The following is a 19,073-nucleotide window of genomic DNA, read 5'->3' as shown; positions in this document are numbered from 1 at the left end:
ATATAATACAATACAATACAATACCCCTATATACAATAAGGGTCTTCAAGAGGCTTTTAGATAGACCAATGAATGTTCAGAGAATGGAGAAATATAGACATTGACTATATTTGACTTGACTAATGATTTCATTGGTTCAGCAAAACATTGTGGGCTGAAGGATCTGTGCAGTCAGTACTGCTTGTGTTCCATGTTCTGGAGTCTCCCAACCCTCTCCATTGCAATCTCATCTGCCTTACACAGTCTATTACTGTTATTATGGTGAGAAGACAGGAAATGGGGGTTGAAAGAGATCATAAATCTGCCCTGATGGAATGGCAGAGTAGGCGCGATGGGCTGAATGGCCTGATTCTGCTCCTATGTCTTATGTTTTATGGTCTATGCAGCAGCTGCACACAATATTGTGGCTGCGGCTTAACTAATAATTTGTAGAGTTGTACCAAAATATGCCAGTTCATATACTCTGTGCCCTGGTTAGTGAGAAGAATCATATTGTGTATCTTCTTCACTAGCTGTGCTGCCACCTTCACAAGCTTCAGAAGAACAAGGGAGTGGGGGATCTCATTGAAACCCGTCGAATATTGAAAGGCCCAGATAGAGTGGATGTGGTGAGGATGTTTCCTATAGTGGGGGAGTCTCGGACCAGAGGGCACAGCTTCAAAATAGAAGGATGTACCTTCAGAACAGAAATGAGGATTTCTTCAGCCAGCTGATGGTGAATCTGTAGAATTCATTGCCACAGATGGATGTGGAGACCAAGTCATTTATACTTAATGCAGAGTTTGATAGGTTCTTGATTAATAAGGGTGTTAAAGGTTACAGGGAGAAGGCAGGAGAAGGGGGTTGAAAGGGATAATAAATAAGCCAAGATGGAATGGCAGAGCAGACTCAATGGGGTGAATGGCCTATGTCTTATGCTGTTATGGATTCTTGGAGTGTAATGATTCTCTTTCAGTTGAATCAGTGCATGATTCTACTGAAAGCACTCAAGCCAGATAGAGAGGATGCAGATTTCATTGATAAAGTGTCCCAATGGCATGCCTGGAGGAACTCAGTAAATAAGACAGCATCTATGGAGGGACTAAACAGTTGACTGTCTATTCCTCTCCATAGATGCTGCCTGACTTGCTGAGTTCTTGCAATATTTTATGTGTTCCAACATCTGTAAAACCTCTTGTGCTTGTGTCAATGTTACTGCTTGTGTTTCAGCTGTCCTGACACTCTACTTCACAAACTTTCTACATTGGGATGAGGATCTATCCACGGCCATCTACCATGCCTTCAGTGGAGTTGCTTTTTTCACACCAGTTGTGGGAGCCCTTATAGCTGACTCCTGGCTGGGAAAGTTTAAGTGAGTTCACATATTATGTTGGATATCTTTTTTCTTTTTATTGTGTGTGATTTTGTGAAACTTTTGTGTTTATTTTCTTGATTGCTGAATCAGAATCAGATTTAATGCCAGTGGCACATGTTGTGAAATTTGTTGTTTTGCTGCAAGGGGTGATTGATAAGTTTGTGGCCCAAGATAGAAGGAGTCAATTTTAGAAAACCTAGCACTTATTTTTCAACATAGTCCCCTTCTACATTTACACACTTAGTCCAGCGGTTGTGGAGCATACGGATCTTGGACCTCCACAGCAGGGGTGATTGATAAGTTCGTGGCCTAAGGTAGAAGGCGATGAGTTATACAGCACATGCAGGTCACCTCTTTGAGTGATTATGCAGAAAGTTTGAAGTTAATAACTCATCGGGGTGATTGATAAGTTCGTGGCCTAAGGTAGAAGGAGATAAGTTATTAACTTCAAACTTTCTGCATAATCACTCAAAGAGTTGACCTGCATGTGCATGTAATGAGAGCTGTATAACTCATAACTGGAGTTATAACTGTATTACTGGAGGTCCAAGATCCGTATGCTCCACAACTGCTGGACTAAGTGTGTAAATGTAGGAGGGGACTATGTTGGAAAAATAAATGTTTTCTAAAATTGACTCCTTCTACCTTAGGCCATTAACTTATCAATCACCCCTTGTACAGTACATAATAAGAAACTATAGATTAGAATAACAAACATATATAACAAGTTGTTAAATAAGTAGTATGAAAAGAGAGCAAAAGAGAGAAAAAAATGCTGAGTTAATGTGCATGGGTTCATTGTCCATTCAGAAGTCTGATGAGAAGTCTGATGGCAGAGGTGAAAAAGCTGTTCCTGAAATGATGAGTGTGTGCCTTTAGACTCCTGTACCACCTTCTTGATTGTGGTAATGAAAGAAGGGCATGTCCTGGGTGATGGGGCTCCTCAATAATAGATGCCGAATTTTTGTGGCATTGCTTTTTAAAAGTGTCCTCAGTGCTGGGGTGGATAGTGCCTATGATGGAGCTGACTGAATTTATAACTTTCTGCAGCTTTTTCCAATCATGTGCAGTGGATCTTCCATACGAATCAGAGATGCAACCAGTTAGAATGTTCTCCACAGTAGAAATTTGCGACTGCCTTTGGTGACATACCATCTACTGACTCTCAGCCTTTGCTCCAGATATACCAAGAGTTGGCTGATCATTTTCCCAAATGCTTGCCAGTACTGAGTTGGCGAGTAGGAAGTTCCACAGAGCAGCACAGTAATAACTAGTCACATTAACTTTTAGAGCACTGATTATGGGCTGAGGAGAATGTGACCAATGAACTGAAATAAAGAAACAATAAAATTGCCGTGGCTTTTTCTCAAGTGTAAATTATTCATTCATGAGAGAATGGTCATGAAACTCCAAATGGAGCATGTCAAAAACACGCTCCATTTTTAGAGACACCCTGTTTAAAATGAATCATTGATTACGGTAGAAAATAGTACTTGAACTGATTTTAGAGTAGGTTAAAAAATTGGCACAACATTGTGGGCCAAAGGATCTGTACTCTAATGTTCTATGTTCTACAGAATAGTACAGGCCCTTGACCCACAGTATTGAACCAATCTCAAACTAATCCTTTTTTAAAAATTTTTTTTAATTTAATTTTAATCTATAATTTTTTATACATTCTTAAGTACACATTGAGATAATATAAAAAGTAATAAGGCACTTAAATAGATAATTATGTGCAGTTGTAATTCCACCCTATTAGACTAAGCAATGACAATAATTGTTAAGAAAAATAGTAATAATAGTGGATTAATAATAATCTCCATGTATCTCTTCTGAACCATTACTTCTGGTCCAAAATATTATATGTAACCCTATGTAACTACCATTGTAGGATTTTATATCCTAACTCGTTCATGTTTGCTCCTACCCCTGATGCACCATCAATAACTCACGCTGAGACTTAGGAAGCGAGATATCGGCTTTTATTGACTGGAAGAATAAACAGCACTACATCCTGGGGAAAATGAGGGAGAGCAGCAGCCCACAGTCGCCTTTATACAGGGGTCTGTGGGAGGAGCCACAGGGGCAGTCAGCAGGGTCTGTGGGAGGAGCCACAGGAGCAGTCAGACAGGTATATCTAGTTCACCACAACCCCCAAACATAATTATCCATCTCAAGCTAATCCATGATCAGTCTAACTGTTCTCTCCATTTTCTTTCACACGTATGCCTACGTAAGAGTCTTAAGTATCCCTAATGTATCTGCCTCTACTACCACTCCAGACAGTGTGTTCCACACATTCACCACTCTGTGTAAAAAAACTTAGCTCTGACATCTCCACGAAACTTTCCTTTCTCCATTAAAGTATGTCCTCTTATATTAGCCATTGCTACCCTGGGGAAAAGACCATATGACCATAAGTTATAGGAGGAGAGTTAGGCCATTTGACCCATTGAGTCTGCTCTGCCATTCAATCATGGCTGATTCTTTATTCTCCTCCTCAGCCCCACTCCCCAGACTTATCCCTTTGATGCTGTGGCCAATCTATTTCCGCCTTAAGTACACCCAACAACCTGGCCTCCACAGCTGCCTGTGGTGACAGATTTAACAAACTCACCATCCTCTGGCTAAAGAAATTTCTCTGCACCTCTGTTTTAAATGGACGTCCCTCTATCCTGAGGCTGCACTCTCTTGTCTGAGACTCCCCCACCATGGGAAACATTCTTTCCACATCTACTCTGTCTAGGCCTTTCAATGTTCAAAAGATTTCAATGCGATCTTGCCCACTCCCCCCCCCCCCAATCTGGCGAGTACAGGCCCAGAGAAATCAAACATTCTTCATATGATAACCCTTTCATTCCCAGAATCATCCTTTTGAACCTTCTTTGGACCTTCTCCAATGCCAGCTCATCTTTTCTAAGATGAGGGGCCCAAAACTGTTCACAATACTCAACTTGAGGTCTCACCAGTTTCTTATAAAGCCTCAGCATCACGTCCTTTCTCTTATATTTTAGACCTTTTGAAATGAATGATAATATTGCATTTGCCTTCCTCACCCACTGACTCTAACTGCAAGTTAACCTTTAGGGTGTTCTGTACAAGGACTCCCAAGTCTCTTTGCATCTCAGATTTTTGGATTTTTCTCCCCATTTAGAAAATAGTCTGTACATTTGTGTACCAAATTGCATGACTGAGCCATTTCCAACATTGTATTTCATTTGTCACTTTCCTGCCCATTCTCCAAATCTATCTGTCCTTTTGCAGTCTTCCTGTTTCTTGAACACTGCCTGCCCTTCCAGCAATCTTTGTATCAACACAAACCTAGCAACAAAGCTATCTACTCCATCATCTAAATCATCGATATACAACATACAAAGAAGTGGTCCCAAGACTGACCCCTGCAGAGTACTGCTGGTCACTGACAGCCAACCAAAAAACAATTTTTTATTCCCACTTGCTGCCTCCTACCAATCAACCACTGCTCTAACCATGTTAGTAACTTTCCTGTAATAACATGGGCTCTTAACTTGGCATGCAGCCTCATGTGTGGCACCTTGTCAAAGGTTTTCTGAAAGTCCAAATATACAACATCCACTGTATCCCCTATATCTATCCTACTTGTAATCTCCTCAAAGAATTCCAACAGGTTCATCAGGCAAGATTTTCTTAAGGAAACCATGATGACTTTGTCCTATCTTATCCTGTGTCACCAAGTACTCCATAACCTCATCCTTAACATTTGACTCTAACATCTTCCCAACCACTGAGGTCAGGCTAACTGGTCTATAATTTCCTTTCTGCTGCCTTCCTCCTTTCTTAAAGAGTGGAGTGACATGTGCAGCTTTTCAGTCCTCCAAAACCATGCCAGAGTCCAATGATTTTTGAAAAATCATTACTAATGCCTCCACAATCTCTATTGCTACCTCTTTCAGAACCCTAGGGTGCAGGTCATCTGGTCCGGGTGACTTATGTACCCTTAGGTCTTTCAGCTTTTTGAGCACTTTCTCCCTTGTAATAATAACTGCACTCACTTCTCTTCCCTCACACCCTTCAACATCTGGCAAACTGCTAGTGTCTTGCACAGTGAAGACTGATGCAAAATACTCATTTAGTTCATCTGCCATCTCCTTGTCCCCAGTTATTATTTCTCTGGCCTAATTTTCTCGAGATCTTATATCCACACTCATCTCACTTTTACTATCCACTGTGATATTGTTTGCTAGCTTCCTCTCATATTTCATCTTTTCCTTTCTGATGATTCTTTTAGTTGCTTTCTGTAGCTTTTTAAAAGTTCCCCAATTCTCTGTCTTACCTCTAATTTTTGCTTTATTGTATGCCCTTTCTTTTGCTTTTACATTAGCTTTGACTTTCCTTGTCAGCCACAGTTGTAATATTTTACCATTTGAGTATTTCTTTGTTTTTGGAATACATCTATCTAGCACCTTCCTCAATTTTCCCAGAACCTCACACAACTGCTACTCTGCTGATATCCCTGCCAGCAGCTCCTTCCAATTTACTCTGGCCAATTTCCTCTCTCATACTACTGTAATTTCCTTTACTCCAATAAAATACTAAAATACTGCTATGTCAGACTTTACTTTCTTCTTGTCAAATTTCAAATTGAACTCAGTCATAATGTACTCACTGCCTCCTAAAGGTTTCTTTACCTTAAGCTCCCTTATTACCTCTGGTTCATTACTTAACACCCTGTCCAGTATGGCATACTCTGCCGTTCAATAAGATCATGGCTGGTCTGGCCATGGACTCATCTCCAGCTACCTGCCTCTTTCCCATAACCCTTAATTCCCCTACTATGCAAAATTCTATCCAACCTTATCTTAAATATATTTACTGAATTCCATTCAGTGATGAGCACAACATCATAACCAACAATTTGGAAAAGTACAAAAGATCATCCACCTTATTTCTTACACTCTCTGCATTGAGATATAACACTTTGAGTTCTGTATTTGCTACCCTTTTTGATTCTGCATCCTGAATGCACTGATACTCACCCTGCTGGCTGCAATTATGTCCCTATCATCTGCCTGTCCTTCATGCAAGGCTCATTCAAAAAGTATGGAGGCATGAGACCTTGTTTTGTGGATCCAGAATTGGCTTGCCCACAGAAAGCAAAGGGCAATTATAGATGGTTCATATTCTGCATGGAGGTCGGCGACCACTGGTGTTCTGCAGGGACCTGTTCTGGGATCCCTCCTCTTTGCAATTTTTATAAATGACCTGGCTGAAGAAGTAGAAGGTGTGTTAATAAGTTTGCTGATGACACAAAGGTTGGGGATGTTGTGAGTCTTCTGGATGTTTGTCAGAGGTTACAGCGGGACATCAATGGGATGCAGAACTGGGCTGAGAAGTGGCAGACGGACTTCAACCCAGATAAGTGCGGTGGTTCATTTAGTAGGTCAAATTTGAAGACAGAATATAACATTAATGGTAAGACTCTTGGCAGTGTGGAGGATCTGAGAGATATTGGGGTCATTGCACTCAAAGTTGCTGCGCAAGTTGACAGTGTTGTTAAGAAGGTGTATGATGTGTTGGCATTCATCAACCATGGGATTGAGTTCAGGAGTTGTAATATTACAGCTATTTAAGACCTTGGTCAGACCCCACTTGGAGTACTGTGTTCAGTTCTGGTCACCTCAGGAAAAATGTGGCTACTATAAATAGAGTGCAGAAGAGATTTACAAGAATGTTGCCTGGATTGAAATGTGTACCTTATAGGTTGAGTGAACTTGGCCTTTTCTCCTTGGAGCAATGGAGGATGAGAGGTGACCTAATAGAGGTATATAAGATGATGAGGTGATAGCCAGAGGCTTTTGTCCAAGGCTGAAATGGCTAACGTGAGGGGCATAGTGTTAAGGTACTTGGAAATCGGTACCAAGGGGATGTCAGGGGTAGGTTTTTCACACAGAGTGGCGGGTGTGTGGAATGCACTGCCAGCCATGGTGATGGAAGCGAATATAATAGGGTCTTTTAAGAATTTCTTAGATAGATACATGGCGCTTAGTAAAATAGAGGGCTATGCACTAGGGAAATTCTAGGCACTTTCTAGAGTAGGTTACATGGTCGGCACAACATTGTGGCCGAAGGGCCCGTAATTTGCTGCAGATTTCTATCAGTCTACTTATTTATCTAACAGTCTCCCCAACAGCTCTAACAAACCTGCCTATGAGAATATTGGTTCCCCTCATGTTCAAGTGCAACCTGTCCCTTTTGTACAAGTTACACCTCCCCCAGAAGACATCCCAATGATTCAAGAACATGAAGCCCTGCCCCTGCACCAGTTTCTCAGCCACACATTTATATACCAAATCATACTGTTTCTACCTTCTCTAGTGCATGGCACAGGTAGCAAACCAGAAATTATCACCCTGGGGTTCCTGGTTCTCAGCTTTCTGCCTAGCTTTCTAAGTTCTCTCTTCAGGACTGCTTTGCTTTTCTTTCCCATGTCATTGGTACTGTCGTGGTTTCTCGTGCCCCACAAATGACCAGGAGACGCAGAAGATTCTTCAAGAAGGGTTAAACTTTAATTTGCAAATCAAAGCTGAGAGTTTTGAAGAGTTTTAGCACTTCCATTTCTCGTTCTCTTTTTTGCCCTCTTTTCTTAGATTTATCTTTTGGTTTGTAATTTTTAATTAGTGCCTCCATTTCTTCGCACAAGCTTACATCAAACGTTCCTTCTCTTGGCCATTTTGTGACCAGGTTTTTGGTTCTCTTTTCCCATCTTTCTGAAGTTTTTGTGATCTCGTATTTATTTACGGGGAAATTTGTGCTCAGAATCTCTACTGCCGTTCCTTTACCTGTCATGTTGTTCTCTCTTTTTAAGGTATTTCAGAGATTCACAGTTCATTTTCTGGATAATATTTTTTACTCTAATTCTATGCCTAGTCTATCGTTTATCTACCAGCGCTTTAAACTATATATTGGACTGTCCTTGTTTCCTATTCTGTTCTGCCCGTACAGACCTCTATTCAGAGTGTATCCACAGAACTTTCTCTTTGCACCTCGTCTATTCAGACCCTTATTTCTTAAGGCGGTATCCATGAGGATTTTCTCTATTTTCCTTTCCCTGCCCGTTCAGACCTTTGTTTCATACGAAGCGGTATCCACAGGGATTTACCAACACCACGTGGAATTTTTCTTAACTTAACTTCTTATTAACTTATTTGTACTTACCCTCAGTGTTCTTGATCAATCCTCTGAGCCTCCTGTTAACCCCCAATTCTGCCAGATTCTTTGGACCGGAGAGACTCTTCGGCAGTGGTTCCACACTCTGAGACTCCAAGACCTCCCCAAAACCAACAGAATTCTTAGTCCAAATTGTTGCAAAAAGCGCTTACCTTTTGTTTGGGTGCACCCTTAATAGCCTTGTGGGGGTCCCTAGAGGACTGGGAAGCATCCCCAATCTGCCGTTTCCTTTCCGCAGGTCTCTTTCCGGTCCTGTCACGGTCACCAATTTTGTCGTGGTTTCTCGTGCCCCACAAACGACCAGAAGACGCAGAAGATTCTTCAAGAAGGGTTAAACTTGCAAATCAAAGCTGAGACAGTCAGTGAGCTAGTCGCTGATTGCCCACCGATCCTTATACATAGCATTTTTTATAGCAATCTCCTGGTCCAGTTGCATTAGCATATCTAATTGGTCTACAATTGCGTATTGTTTCTACTCATTGACTTAATCATGTTCTAATCTACATCTCTTTAGCTACCTTTCATTAACACACCATTGTCTTCTACATTCTTAAGATTTCATTCTCCTACTAAATTGGGTACATGCATAGCAAATAGCAAACTCAGACTACATAATCTACATCTCTTAGCTACCTCTCATTAACACACCATTGTCTTCTACATTCTTAAGATTTCATTCTCCTACTAAATTGGGTACATGCATAGCAAATAGCAAGTTTCAAAGCTGACTACATAGTTTTGGTTACACAGCAAACAATGCAACTTTTATACTCCAGTAGTACTAATATGGACCAGGACATCTGGTTGCTCCCCGTCCCCATCCAGAATGCTGTGGACATGATCCAAGACGTCCCTGATAAAAAAAGATAGTGTCTACTCTCTATCTATGCTTTTCATATGGTTATACACTCTTATCAAATCCTGCCTCGTCCTCTTTCACTACAAAGAGAAAAGCCCTAGTTTGTTCAATATATCCACATAAAGCATGTTCCCTAATCAAGGTAGAATCCTGGTAATTCTCCTCTGTACCCCCTCTAAAGCTTCCACATCCTTCCTAGAATGAGGTGACCAGATGACGAGCACAATACTTCAAGGGTAGTCTAATCAGAGTTTTATAGAGCCGGAGCATTACCTTGTGGCTCTTGAACTCAGTCCCCTGACCAATGAAGGTCAACACACCATTGCCTTTTTAACAATAATGATAGCATTGTTGTGGACATGTCTGTTTAATGGTGTCTCATTGGATGCATTTGCCGTCACACTCACCCCATAGCAACACAGACATTAACCTTCCCATTTGTACCTCAAAGCGGAGCAGGCTGCAAGCAGAGATCAGCCTTCGGCAGCTCACATTCTTTCAACACTCCTGTTTGCGCTGCACCAACTATCCCCATTAACATCACCCTGATGGCCTTCTGGCTACTTCTGCCATCAAAAATCCATGATGACCTAAAGTATTTGTTCTGTTGGTTATAGGTTCTGTAGTGTTCAAGGACCAACGATTGACCTTATTTGCCATATACATTTACATAGATGAGGAATTTGCTGTATTGTGTTGGTCGGACATTCAACAATAATACATTGGTCAGACTGCACCTGGAGGATTGTGAGCAATTTGGGGCCCTTTATGTTAGAAAAGATGTGGAGGCATTGGAGAGGGTTCAAAAGAGGTTCACAAAAATAATCCCAGGAATAAAAGGGTTCATAAGTGGAGATGTGGAGAAAGCGAACCAGCTGAACAACTTCTTCAACAGGTTCGACAGCTCAATCTCATCCTCACCGCAGAAATCCACACCAGGCTTACTTCCCTCACAGGAAAATAGCCACTCACAGGAGACCTTGCCCACGCCCAGGATTACGGCTGCACAGGTGGAAGGTCAACTGAGGAAGATCTGTACCAGCAAGGCGGCTGGACCGGATGGAGTTTCCCCACGATTACTGAGGGCCTGTGCGACTGAGCTGGGAGAACCACTACAGCGCATCTTCAACATGAGCCTGGAGCAGAGAAGAGTACCCAGACAGTGGAAAACATCCTGTATTGTCCCGGTACCGAAGAAACCACAACCAAAGGAGTTGAATAACTTCAGACCTGTTGCCTTGACGTCGCACATGATGAAGACCATGGAGCGGCTGATAATACAGAATCTGAGGCCACAAACCAGGCACGCCCAGGATCCTCTTCAGTTTGCGTATAAGGAGAAGGTGGGAGTGGAGGATGCTATCACGTATTTGCTGCACAAATCACTCTCTCACCTAGATGGGGTCAGTTGTGCTGTGAGGATTACATTCCTTGACTTCTCTAGTGCCTTTAACACCATCCAGCCCAAGATCTTAAGGCACAAACTAACGGAGATGGGAGTGGACTCTCACATGGTGGATTGGATAGTGGACTACTTGACAGATAGACCTCAGTATGTGCGGTTGGGAGACTGTAGGTCTGACACGGTGGTCAGCAGCACAGGAGCGCCGCAGGGAACCGTACTCTCTCCGGTCCTGTTCACCCTGTACACATCAGACTTCCAATATAACTCGGAGTCCTGCCATGTGCAGAAGTTCGCTGATGACACGGCCATAGTGGGGTGTGTCAGGAATGGACAGGAGGAGGAGTATAGGAAACTGATACAGGACTTTGTGATATGGTGCAACTCAAACTACCTGCGTCTCAATATCACCAAGACCAAGGAGATGGTGGTGGACTTTAGGAGATCTAGGCCTCACATGGAGCCAGTGATCATTAATGGAGAATGTGTGGAGCAGGTTAAGACCTACAAGTATCTGGGAGTACAGTTAGACGAGAAGCTAGACTGGACTGCCAACACAGATGCCTTGTGCAGGAAGGCACAGAGTCGACTGTACTTCCTAAGAAGGTTAGCGTCATTCAATGTCTGTAGTGAGATGCTGAAGATGTTCTATAGGTCAGTTGTGGAGAGCGCCCTCTTCTTTGTGGTGGCGTGTTGGGGAGGAAGCATTAAGAAGAGGGACGCCTCACGTCTTAATAAGCTGGTAAGGAAGGCAGGCTCTGTCGTGGGCAAAGTACTGGAGAGTTTAACATTGGTAGCTGAGCGAAGGGCGCTGAGTAGGCTATGGTCAATTATGGATAACTCTGAACATCCTCTACATAGCACCATCCAGTGACAGAGAAGCAGTTTCAGCGACAGGTTACTATCGATGCAATGCTCCTCAGACAGGATGAAGAGGTCAATACTCCCCAATGCCATTAGGCTTTACAATTCTACCGCCAGGACTTAAGAACTTTTTAAAAGCTATTATTAATGCTTTTTGAGATAGTGATTTAGATGCATATCATATTCTTTACTGAGTTAAGTATTGTATGTAATTAGTTTTGCTACAACAAGTGTATGGGACATTGGAAAAAAGTTGAATTTCCCCATGGGGATGAATAAAGTTATCTATCTATCTATCTATCTATCTATATCTCAGGAGTGTTTGATGGTTTTGGGCCTATACTCGCTGGAGTTTAGAATACAAAGTGGAGATTCTCGTTGAAACCAATTGAATATTGAAAGACCTTGATAGAGTGGATGTGGAGAGGATGTTCCCTATGGTGAGGGAGTCTAAGACCAGTGGACACAGCCTCAGAATGGAAAGGAGGAATTTTTTCGACAAAGAGTGGCGAATCTTATGCCAAGTCAAGTCAACTTTTATTGTCATTTCGACCATAACTGCTGGTACAGTACATAGTAAAAATGAGACGACGTTTTTCAGGACCATGGTTTACATGACACAGTACAAAAAACTAGATTGAACTATGTAATTTAAAAAAACCACAGAGAAGGCTATACTAGACTACAGACCTACACTGGACTGCATAAAGTGCACAAAAACAGTGCAGGCATTACAATAAATAATAAACAGGACAGTAGGGCAAGGTGTCAGTCCAGGCTTCGGGTATTGAGGAGTCTGATAGCTTGAGGGAAGAAACTGTTATATATAGTCTGGTCGTGAGAGCCCAAATGCTTTGGAGCCTTTTCCCAGGGTAGAAGAGATTGTATGAGGGGTGCATGGGGTCCTTCATAATCTGTTTCCTTTGCGGATGCAGTGTGTAGTGTAAATGTCCGTAATGGCAGGAAGAGAGACCCCGATGATCTTCTCAGCTGACCTCACTATCCGTTGCAGGGTCTTGCGATCCGAGATGGTGCAATTTTTGAACCAGGCAGTGATGCAGCTGCTCAGGGTGCTCTTAATACAACCCCTGTAGAATGTGACGAGGATGGGGGGGTGGGAGATGGACTTTCCTCAGCCTTCGCAAAAAGTAGAGACACTGCTGGGCTTTCTTTGCTATGGAACTGGTGTTAAGGGACCAGGTGAGATTCTCCGTCAGGTGAACATCAAGAAATTTGGTGCTGTTTACAATCTCTACTGAGGAGTCGTCGATGTTCAGCGGGGAGTGGTTGCTCCGTGCCCTCCTGAAGTCAACAACCATCTCTTTTGTTTTGTTGACATTAAGAGACAGGTTGTTGGCTCTGCACCAGTCCGTTAGCCGCTACGCCTCCTCTCTGTAAGCTGACTCGTCGTTCTTGCTGATGAGACCCACCACGGTCGTGTCATCGGCGAACTTGATGATATGGTTCGAGCTGTGTGTTGCAGCACAGTCGTGGGTCAGCAGAGTGAACAGCAGTGGACTGAGCACGCAGCCCTGGGGAGCCCCCGTGTTCAGTGTGATGGTGTTGGAGATGCTGCTCCCGACTGACTGAGGTCTCCCAGTCAGGAAGTCTAGGATCCAGTTGCAGAGGGAGGTATTCAGGCCCAATAGGCGCAGCTTTCCAATCAGTTTCTGAGGGATGATTGTGTTGAATGCTGAACTAAAGTCTATGAGGAATTCATTTTCACAGGCAGCTGTTGGAGGCCAAGTCATTGGGATTATTTAAAGGGGATTGGTTCTGGATTAGTGAGGGCATCAAAGGTTACAGGGAGAAACCAGAAGGTTACAGTTGAGAGGGGAAATAAATTAACCATGATGGTATAATAGAGCAGACTTAATGGGCTGAATAACCTAATTCTGTTCGTATATCTTATGGTCTAAATTATAAAGAATAAAATGTGCATAAATACATGAAAAGCATCATTTATATACAATATAAACAACATTATAAAAACTGGTTTGATGCGTTGACAGTGCAGTGCAGGGACGTGGGTACCAGAGAGTTAGCAATAAGTTTTTCTGCCAGCTTTCTTGTACATTCTTGTAGATAGTGGAGCAGCTATCATCAGAACAGGCTCTGTTGGAGGCAGGAACTCCCCGCTAAATAACAATTCTTTTTTGGAATGCTTGCATGGTATGTTACCACCTCTTCAGAAAAGAAATAAATTAATTCACTTACAGATGGAACAAGACACAAAGGGTGTTATAAATTTAACCTTTCACTGGTATTGTTGATTTCTATAGCTTCTTTTGTATGATAGTGTACCAGGTAGATGACATCTCCCTAAGAACATACATATGTAGAACACAGGACAGTTCTGCATCACACTTGCCTATCACCTCCCCAGGGTTCCTTCCTCCTTCCCTTTCTCCATGGTTCATACTCCTTTCCTCTTATTTCCTTCTCCTGCCCTTTCCTTTTTCTGCCTCTCACCTTCCAGCTTCTTACTTCATCCCAACCTGCCTGTACTCCTTTCCCTCCCCCACCTTATTCTGGCTTCATCACCTTTCCTTTCCAGTCCTGATGAAGGGTCTCGGTCCGAAATGTCAACAGTTTATTCTCGCCCTTAGATGCTGCCTGACCTGCTGAGTCCCTCCAGTGTCTTGTGTGCTGTTCTAAACATAAGACAGTACAGTAGAGAAACAGGCCCTTCGGCCCACTGTGTCTGCAACAACCCTGATGCAAATTTAACTCATTTTTGGTCTCTGTTTCTACCCATTCATGTGCCTGTCTAAATGCCTCTTACCCATTGCAGTAGTATCAGCCTCCATCACTCTGGCAGACACCTGTGTTGAAACACTTCTCTCATAAATCACAGACAAGAAAATCTGCAGAAGCTGGAAATCAACAATTTGTGTGTGTCACTGTATTATAAATCTTCCACCTTTCTCCTGCCTCACTTTACAGCTATTTCCTCCAGTATTTTATGCTTACACTCCAGGAAAAAGATTTTCATTAGGTTATAAACATTCATCAGATTGTTCTTCAGCTTCTGATGCTTCACAGGAAGCAATCCAAATTTAACCAACTTTTTTTTAATAGTTAATCTTGGTGAACTTCTTCTGCACCTTCTCCAAAGCCTCCACATCATTTTGTAATGTTGCAGACAGAACTGCATACAACACTCCTAATGTGACCTACAGTTTCTACAGTTGCAACATGACTTCCCAACTACTATGCTCAGTGCCCCAACTGATGAAGGTAAGCATGGTGGATGCCTTCTTTTCCACCATGCCTGGCTGTGTTGCCACTCAGGGAGTTTAGGACTTGCATCCCAAGATCCCTCTGTGCATCAAAGTTCCTATGGATCCTATTGCATTTGACCGCATTCACCCTGTATATTCTCTCTTCTTTCCTTTTCCATCGAGTAGAAGACACAAAGGCCTGAAATCATGTTCTGTTCCACTGTTACCAGATTCTTGAATGGACCTCTTGTATGATAAGATGGACTCCCAGTCTCACAATCCACCCTGTTAAGATCTTGCACTTTATTGCTTACCTACACTGTACTTTTTTGGTAACTTTTATAATTTACTTTGCATTGTTATTGTTTTACCTTATTCTATCTCAATGCACCGTGTAATGATTTGATCTGTATGAACAGCATACAAACAAAAGCTTTTCACTGTATCTTGGTACATGTGACAATAATTCTACAGGTATATTAAGAGCAAGAGGATAAGACGTGAGAGAATATGACCAATCAAGTGTGATAGTAGAAAAATGTGTATGGAACCGGAGGAGATAGCAGAGGTACTTAATGAGTACTTTGCTTCAGTATTCACTACGGAAAAGGATCTTGGCAATTGTAGGGATGACTTACAGCGGACTGAAAAGCATGAGCATGTAGATATTAAGAAAGAGGATGTGCTGGAGCTTTTGGAAAGCATCAAGTTGGATAAGTCACCGGGACTGGACGAAATGTACCCCAGGCTATAGGCTACTGTGGCAGGCGAGGGAGGAGATTGCTGAAACTCTGGTGATGATCTTTGCATCATCAGCGAGGACAGGAGAGGTTCCGAAGGATTGGAGGGTTGCGGATGTTGTTCCTTTATTCAAGAAAGGGAGTAGAGATAGCCCAGGAAATTATAGACCAGTGAGTCTTACTTCAGTGGTTGGTAAATTGATGGAGAAGATCCTGAGAGGCAGGATTTATGAACATTTGGAGAGGCATAATATGATTAGGAATAGTCAGCATGGCTTTGTGAAAGGCAGGTCATGCCTTACGAGCCTGATTGAATTTTTTGAAGATGTGAATAAACACATTGGTGATGGTAGAGCAGTAGATGTAGCGTATATGGATTTCATCAAGCATTTGACAAGGTACCCCATGCAAGGCTAATTGAGAAATTAAGGAGGCATGGGATCCAAGGGGAAATTGCTTTGTGGATCCAGAACTGGCTTGCCCACAGAAGGCAAAGACTGGTTGTAGACAGGTCGGATTCTGCCCCCTAATCTTCGTGACTTTTATAAATAACCTGGATGAAGAAGTGGAGGAATGGGTTAGTAGATTTGCTGATGACACAAAGGCTGGGGGGTGTTGTGAATAGTGTGGAGGGCAGTCAGAGGTTACAGTGGGACATTGATAGGGTGCAAAACTGGGCTGAGAAGTGGCAGATAGAGTTCAACCCAGGTAAGTGTGAGGTGGCTCATTTTGGTAGGTCAAATATGATGGCAGAATATAGTATTAATGGTAAGACACTTGGCAGTATGGAGGATCAGAGGGATCTTGGGGTCCGATTCATAGGACACTCAAAGTTGCTGCACAGGTTGACTCTGTGGTTAAGAAAGCATACGGTGCATTAGCCTTCATCAATTGTGGGATTGAATTTAGGAGCCGAGAGGTAATGTTGCAGCTATATAGGACCCAGATAAGACCCCACATGGAGTACAGTGCTCAGTTCTGGCCGCCTCACTACAGGAAGGATGTGGAAGCCATACAAAGAGTGCAGAAGAGATTTACAAGGAGATTGCTTGGATTGGGGAGCATGCCTTATGAGGATAGGTTGAGTGAACTCAGCCATTTCTCCTTGGATCGACAAAAGATGAGACGTGACCTGATAGAGGTGTATAAGATGGGAGGCATTGACCGTGTGGCTAGTCAGAGGCTTTTTCCCAGGACTGAAATGGCTAGCATGAGAGGGCACTGTTTTAAGGTGCTTGGAAGTAGGTACAGAGGAAATATCAGGAGGAAGTTTTTTACACAGAGAGTGGTGAGAGCGTGGAATGGGCTGCCAGTGACGGTGGTGGAGGCTGATACGATAGGGTCTTTTAAGAGACTCCTGGAAAGGTACATAGAGCTTAGAAAAATAGAGGGCTATGGGTAACCCTAGGTAATTTCTCAGATAAGGACATATTTGGTACAGCTTTGTGGGCCGAAGGGCCTGTATTTTGCTGTAGGTTTTCTATGTTTTCTATGTTTGATTAACCAATACCATCACTAAAATGCAACATATTACCCTCTCCAGATTAACCTCCTCCTGCCATTTCTCCACTCAAATTTTCAACTGATCAATATCCCACTCTACCTTTTGATAACCCTCCTTGCTACCCACAATTCAATTTTTTTAATATTGTCTGCAAGCATTCTAATCAGACCACCTTCACTTTCATCTAGATCATTTGGGTACAGAGGTTCCAGTATTAATCCTTGCTGAGAAACATGCCTCTACTACACTCTATGGTCTATGACCAATCCAAATTTTGTATTCACCTTGAATCACATGTGACTTAATCTTCTGGACCAGCACACCATGAGGACCCTTATCAAATGCCTTTTTTAATGTGCATGAAGACACCAGCTTATTACCCTACCCTTGTCAACTATTTTCAGCAAGTCCTCAAAAAAAAGTTAATCTTCATCTCTTCATAATGCATCTGCAACATTGAACTGTACAAGCCCTTCAATAAAGCCCTTCAGCTCATCAATAAAATGGTGTTGTTTCTTACATAGAACATCGAACAGTACAGTATAGTACAGATCATTCAGCCCATTTGAAAAATGGTGTTGCTTCTTACATAAAACATCAAACAGTATTGGACGACCATTCAGCCTGTCTGCAAAATGGTGGTGTTGCTTACATAGAACACAGAACAGTCAGTACACTGCAGTATAGGCCATTTAGCCCGTCTGTAATATGGTCTTGTTTCTTACATGGAACGTCAAACAGCTCTCCCATAATGTGATGCCAAATTAAATAAACCTACTCAAAGGTTTCAACGGTACTTATACAGAGAAATGTATACAATATATATGCTGAAATGCTTTTTCTTCGCAACCATCCACAATAACAGAGGGGTACCCCAAACCTGACGAAGGGTCTCGGCCCGAAACAGCGACAGTGTTCTCCTTATAGATGCTGCCTGGACTGCTGTGTTCCACCAGCATTTTGTGTGTGTTGTTTGAATTTCCAGCATCTGCAGATTTCCTCGTGTTTGTAATCTATTAAGGAGATACTTCGGAAACATGAAAAAGAATTTTCTGAGGAATTCCAGCAGAAGGTCCAGCAACTCAGCTCTGAAATTAAACAAATTGATGTAAAATTGGATCCTATTCAAAAAACCTTAAGTGAACATGAAAAACGATTACAGGAGAATGAAGATACTCTGACGATTTTGGACACGAAAATTGAAGACCTGTAAAAGCTTTGTGAAAAACAGTCAAAGTCTAATGAAAAATTAAGACAGAAGATTATCAACTTGGAAAACAGAAATAGAAGAAATAATCTTTGAATTCTGGGTCTTGAAGAGTTAATGGAAGATAATCAGCCTAAGTAATTCTTTGCAATCTTCTTGCCAAAATTATTGCCTAAAATTTTAAAATCTCCATCTAAGGTTGACTGAGTTCATAGATCGCTGTGCCCAGACCTGCCATAGGAGAGAGACCCCTATCAGTGATAATCTGTCTTCATGATTTTCAAACAAAGGAGCTTTTAATTCGTGAATCCCACCGAAGAGGTGTGATTGATTACAACGGTCAGAAGATCAGAATCATTGATGATTATTCACCTGAGGTGATGAATGAGCACTTCAAGTTTAAAAAGGTTATGTTGGAACTGTATAACAAAGATTTTAAGCCATCTCTCTGTCATCCTGCTCGGCTCAGAATTATTTTGAGGGATGGTTCTCAGAAATGGCTTCGTTCGATACAGGAAGCTCAAGAATTTTTAGATTCAGGAGTTTGACTGTTCAATATCTTCCTACATGAATAATTGCTTCTTTTACTTTTGATATGCCTTGGCAGCTAACTCTCTTTTTGAACTCTTTAATGCTTTACTTAGAAAATAAGATTTTAATGAGTTAATACCTTGCGTGTTAATAAGTTTTGAATTTTGATAGGTTTTTAA

At 42.1% G+C, this 19,073-nt stretch overlaps 1 protein-coding gene across 2 annotated transcripts in view; it reads left to right on the top strand.

The window, feature by feature from the left end:
- The window catches only part of slc15a2 (solute carrier family 15 member 2), a 359,727-nt gene that overhangs the window by 22,071 nt on the left and 318,583 nt on the right, over positions 1–19,073 (top strand). For both annotated transcript variants that reach the window (XM_073047618.1, XM_073047617.1), the window contains exon 4: positions 1,210–1,351. In XM_073047618.1, coding sequence (XP_072903719.1) covers positions 1,210–1,351 — 142 coding nt within the window. The remainder of the gene's footprint in view (positions 1–1,209; positions 1,352–19,073) is intronic.

The sequence above is a fragment of the Hemitrygon akajei genome, chromosome 5 (genome assembly GCF_048418815.1).
Source record: "Hemitrygon akajei chromosome 5, sHemAka1.3, whole genome shotgun sequence".
NCBI lineage: Eukaryota > Metazoa > Chordata > Chondrichthyes > Myliobatiformes > Dasyatidae > Hemitrygon > Hemitrygon akajei.
Note: the sequence above shows the minus strand (reverse complement) of the source record. Positions and strands in the feature narration are given on the sequence as shown.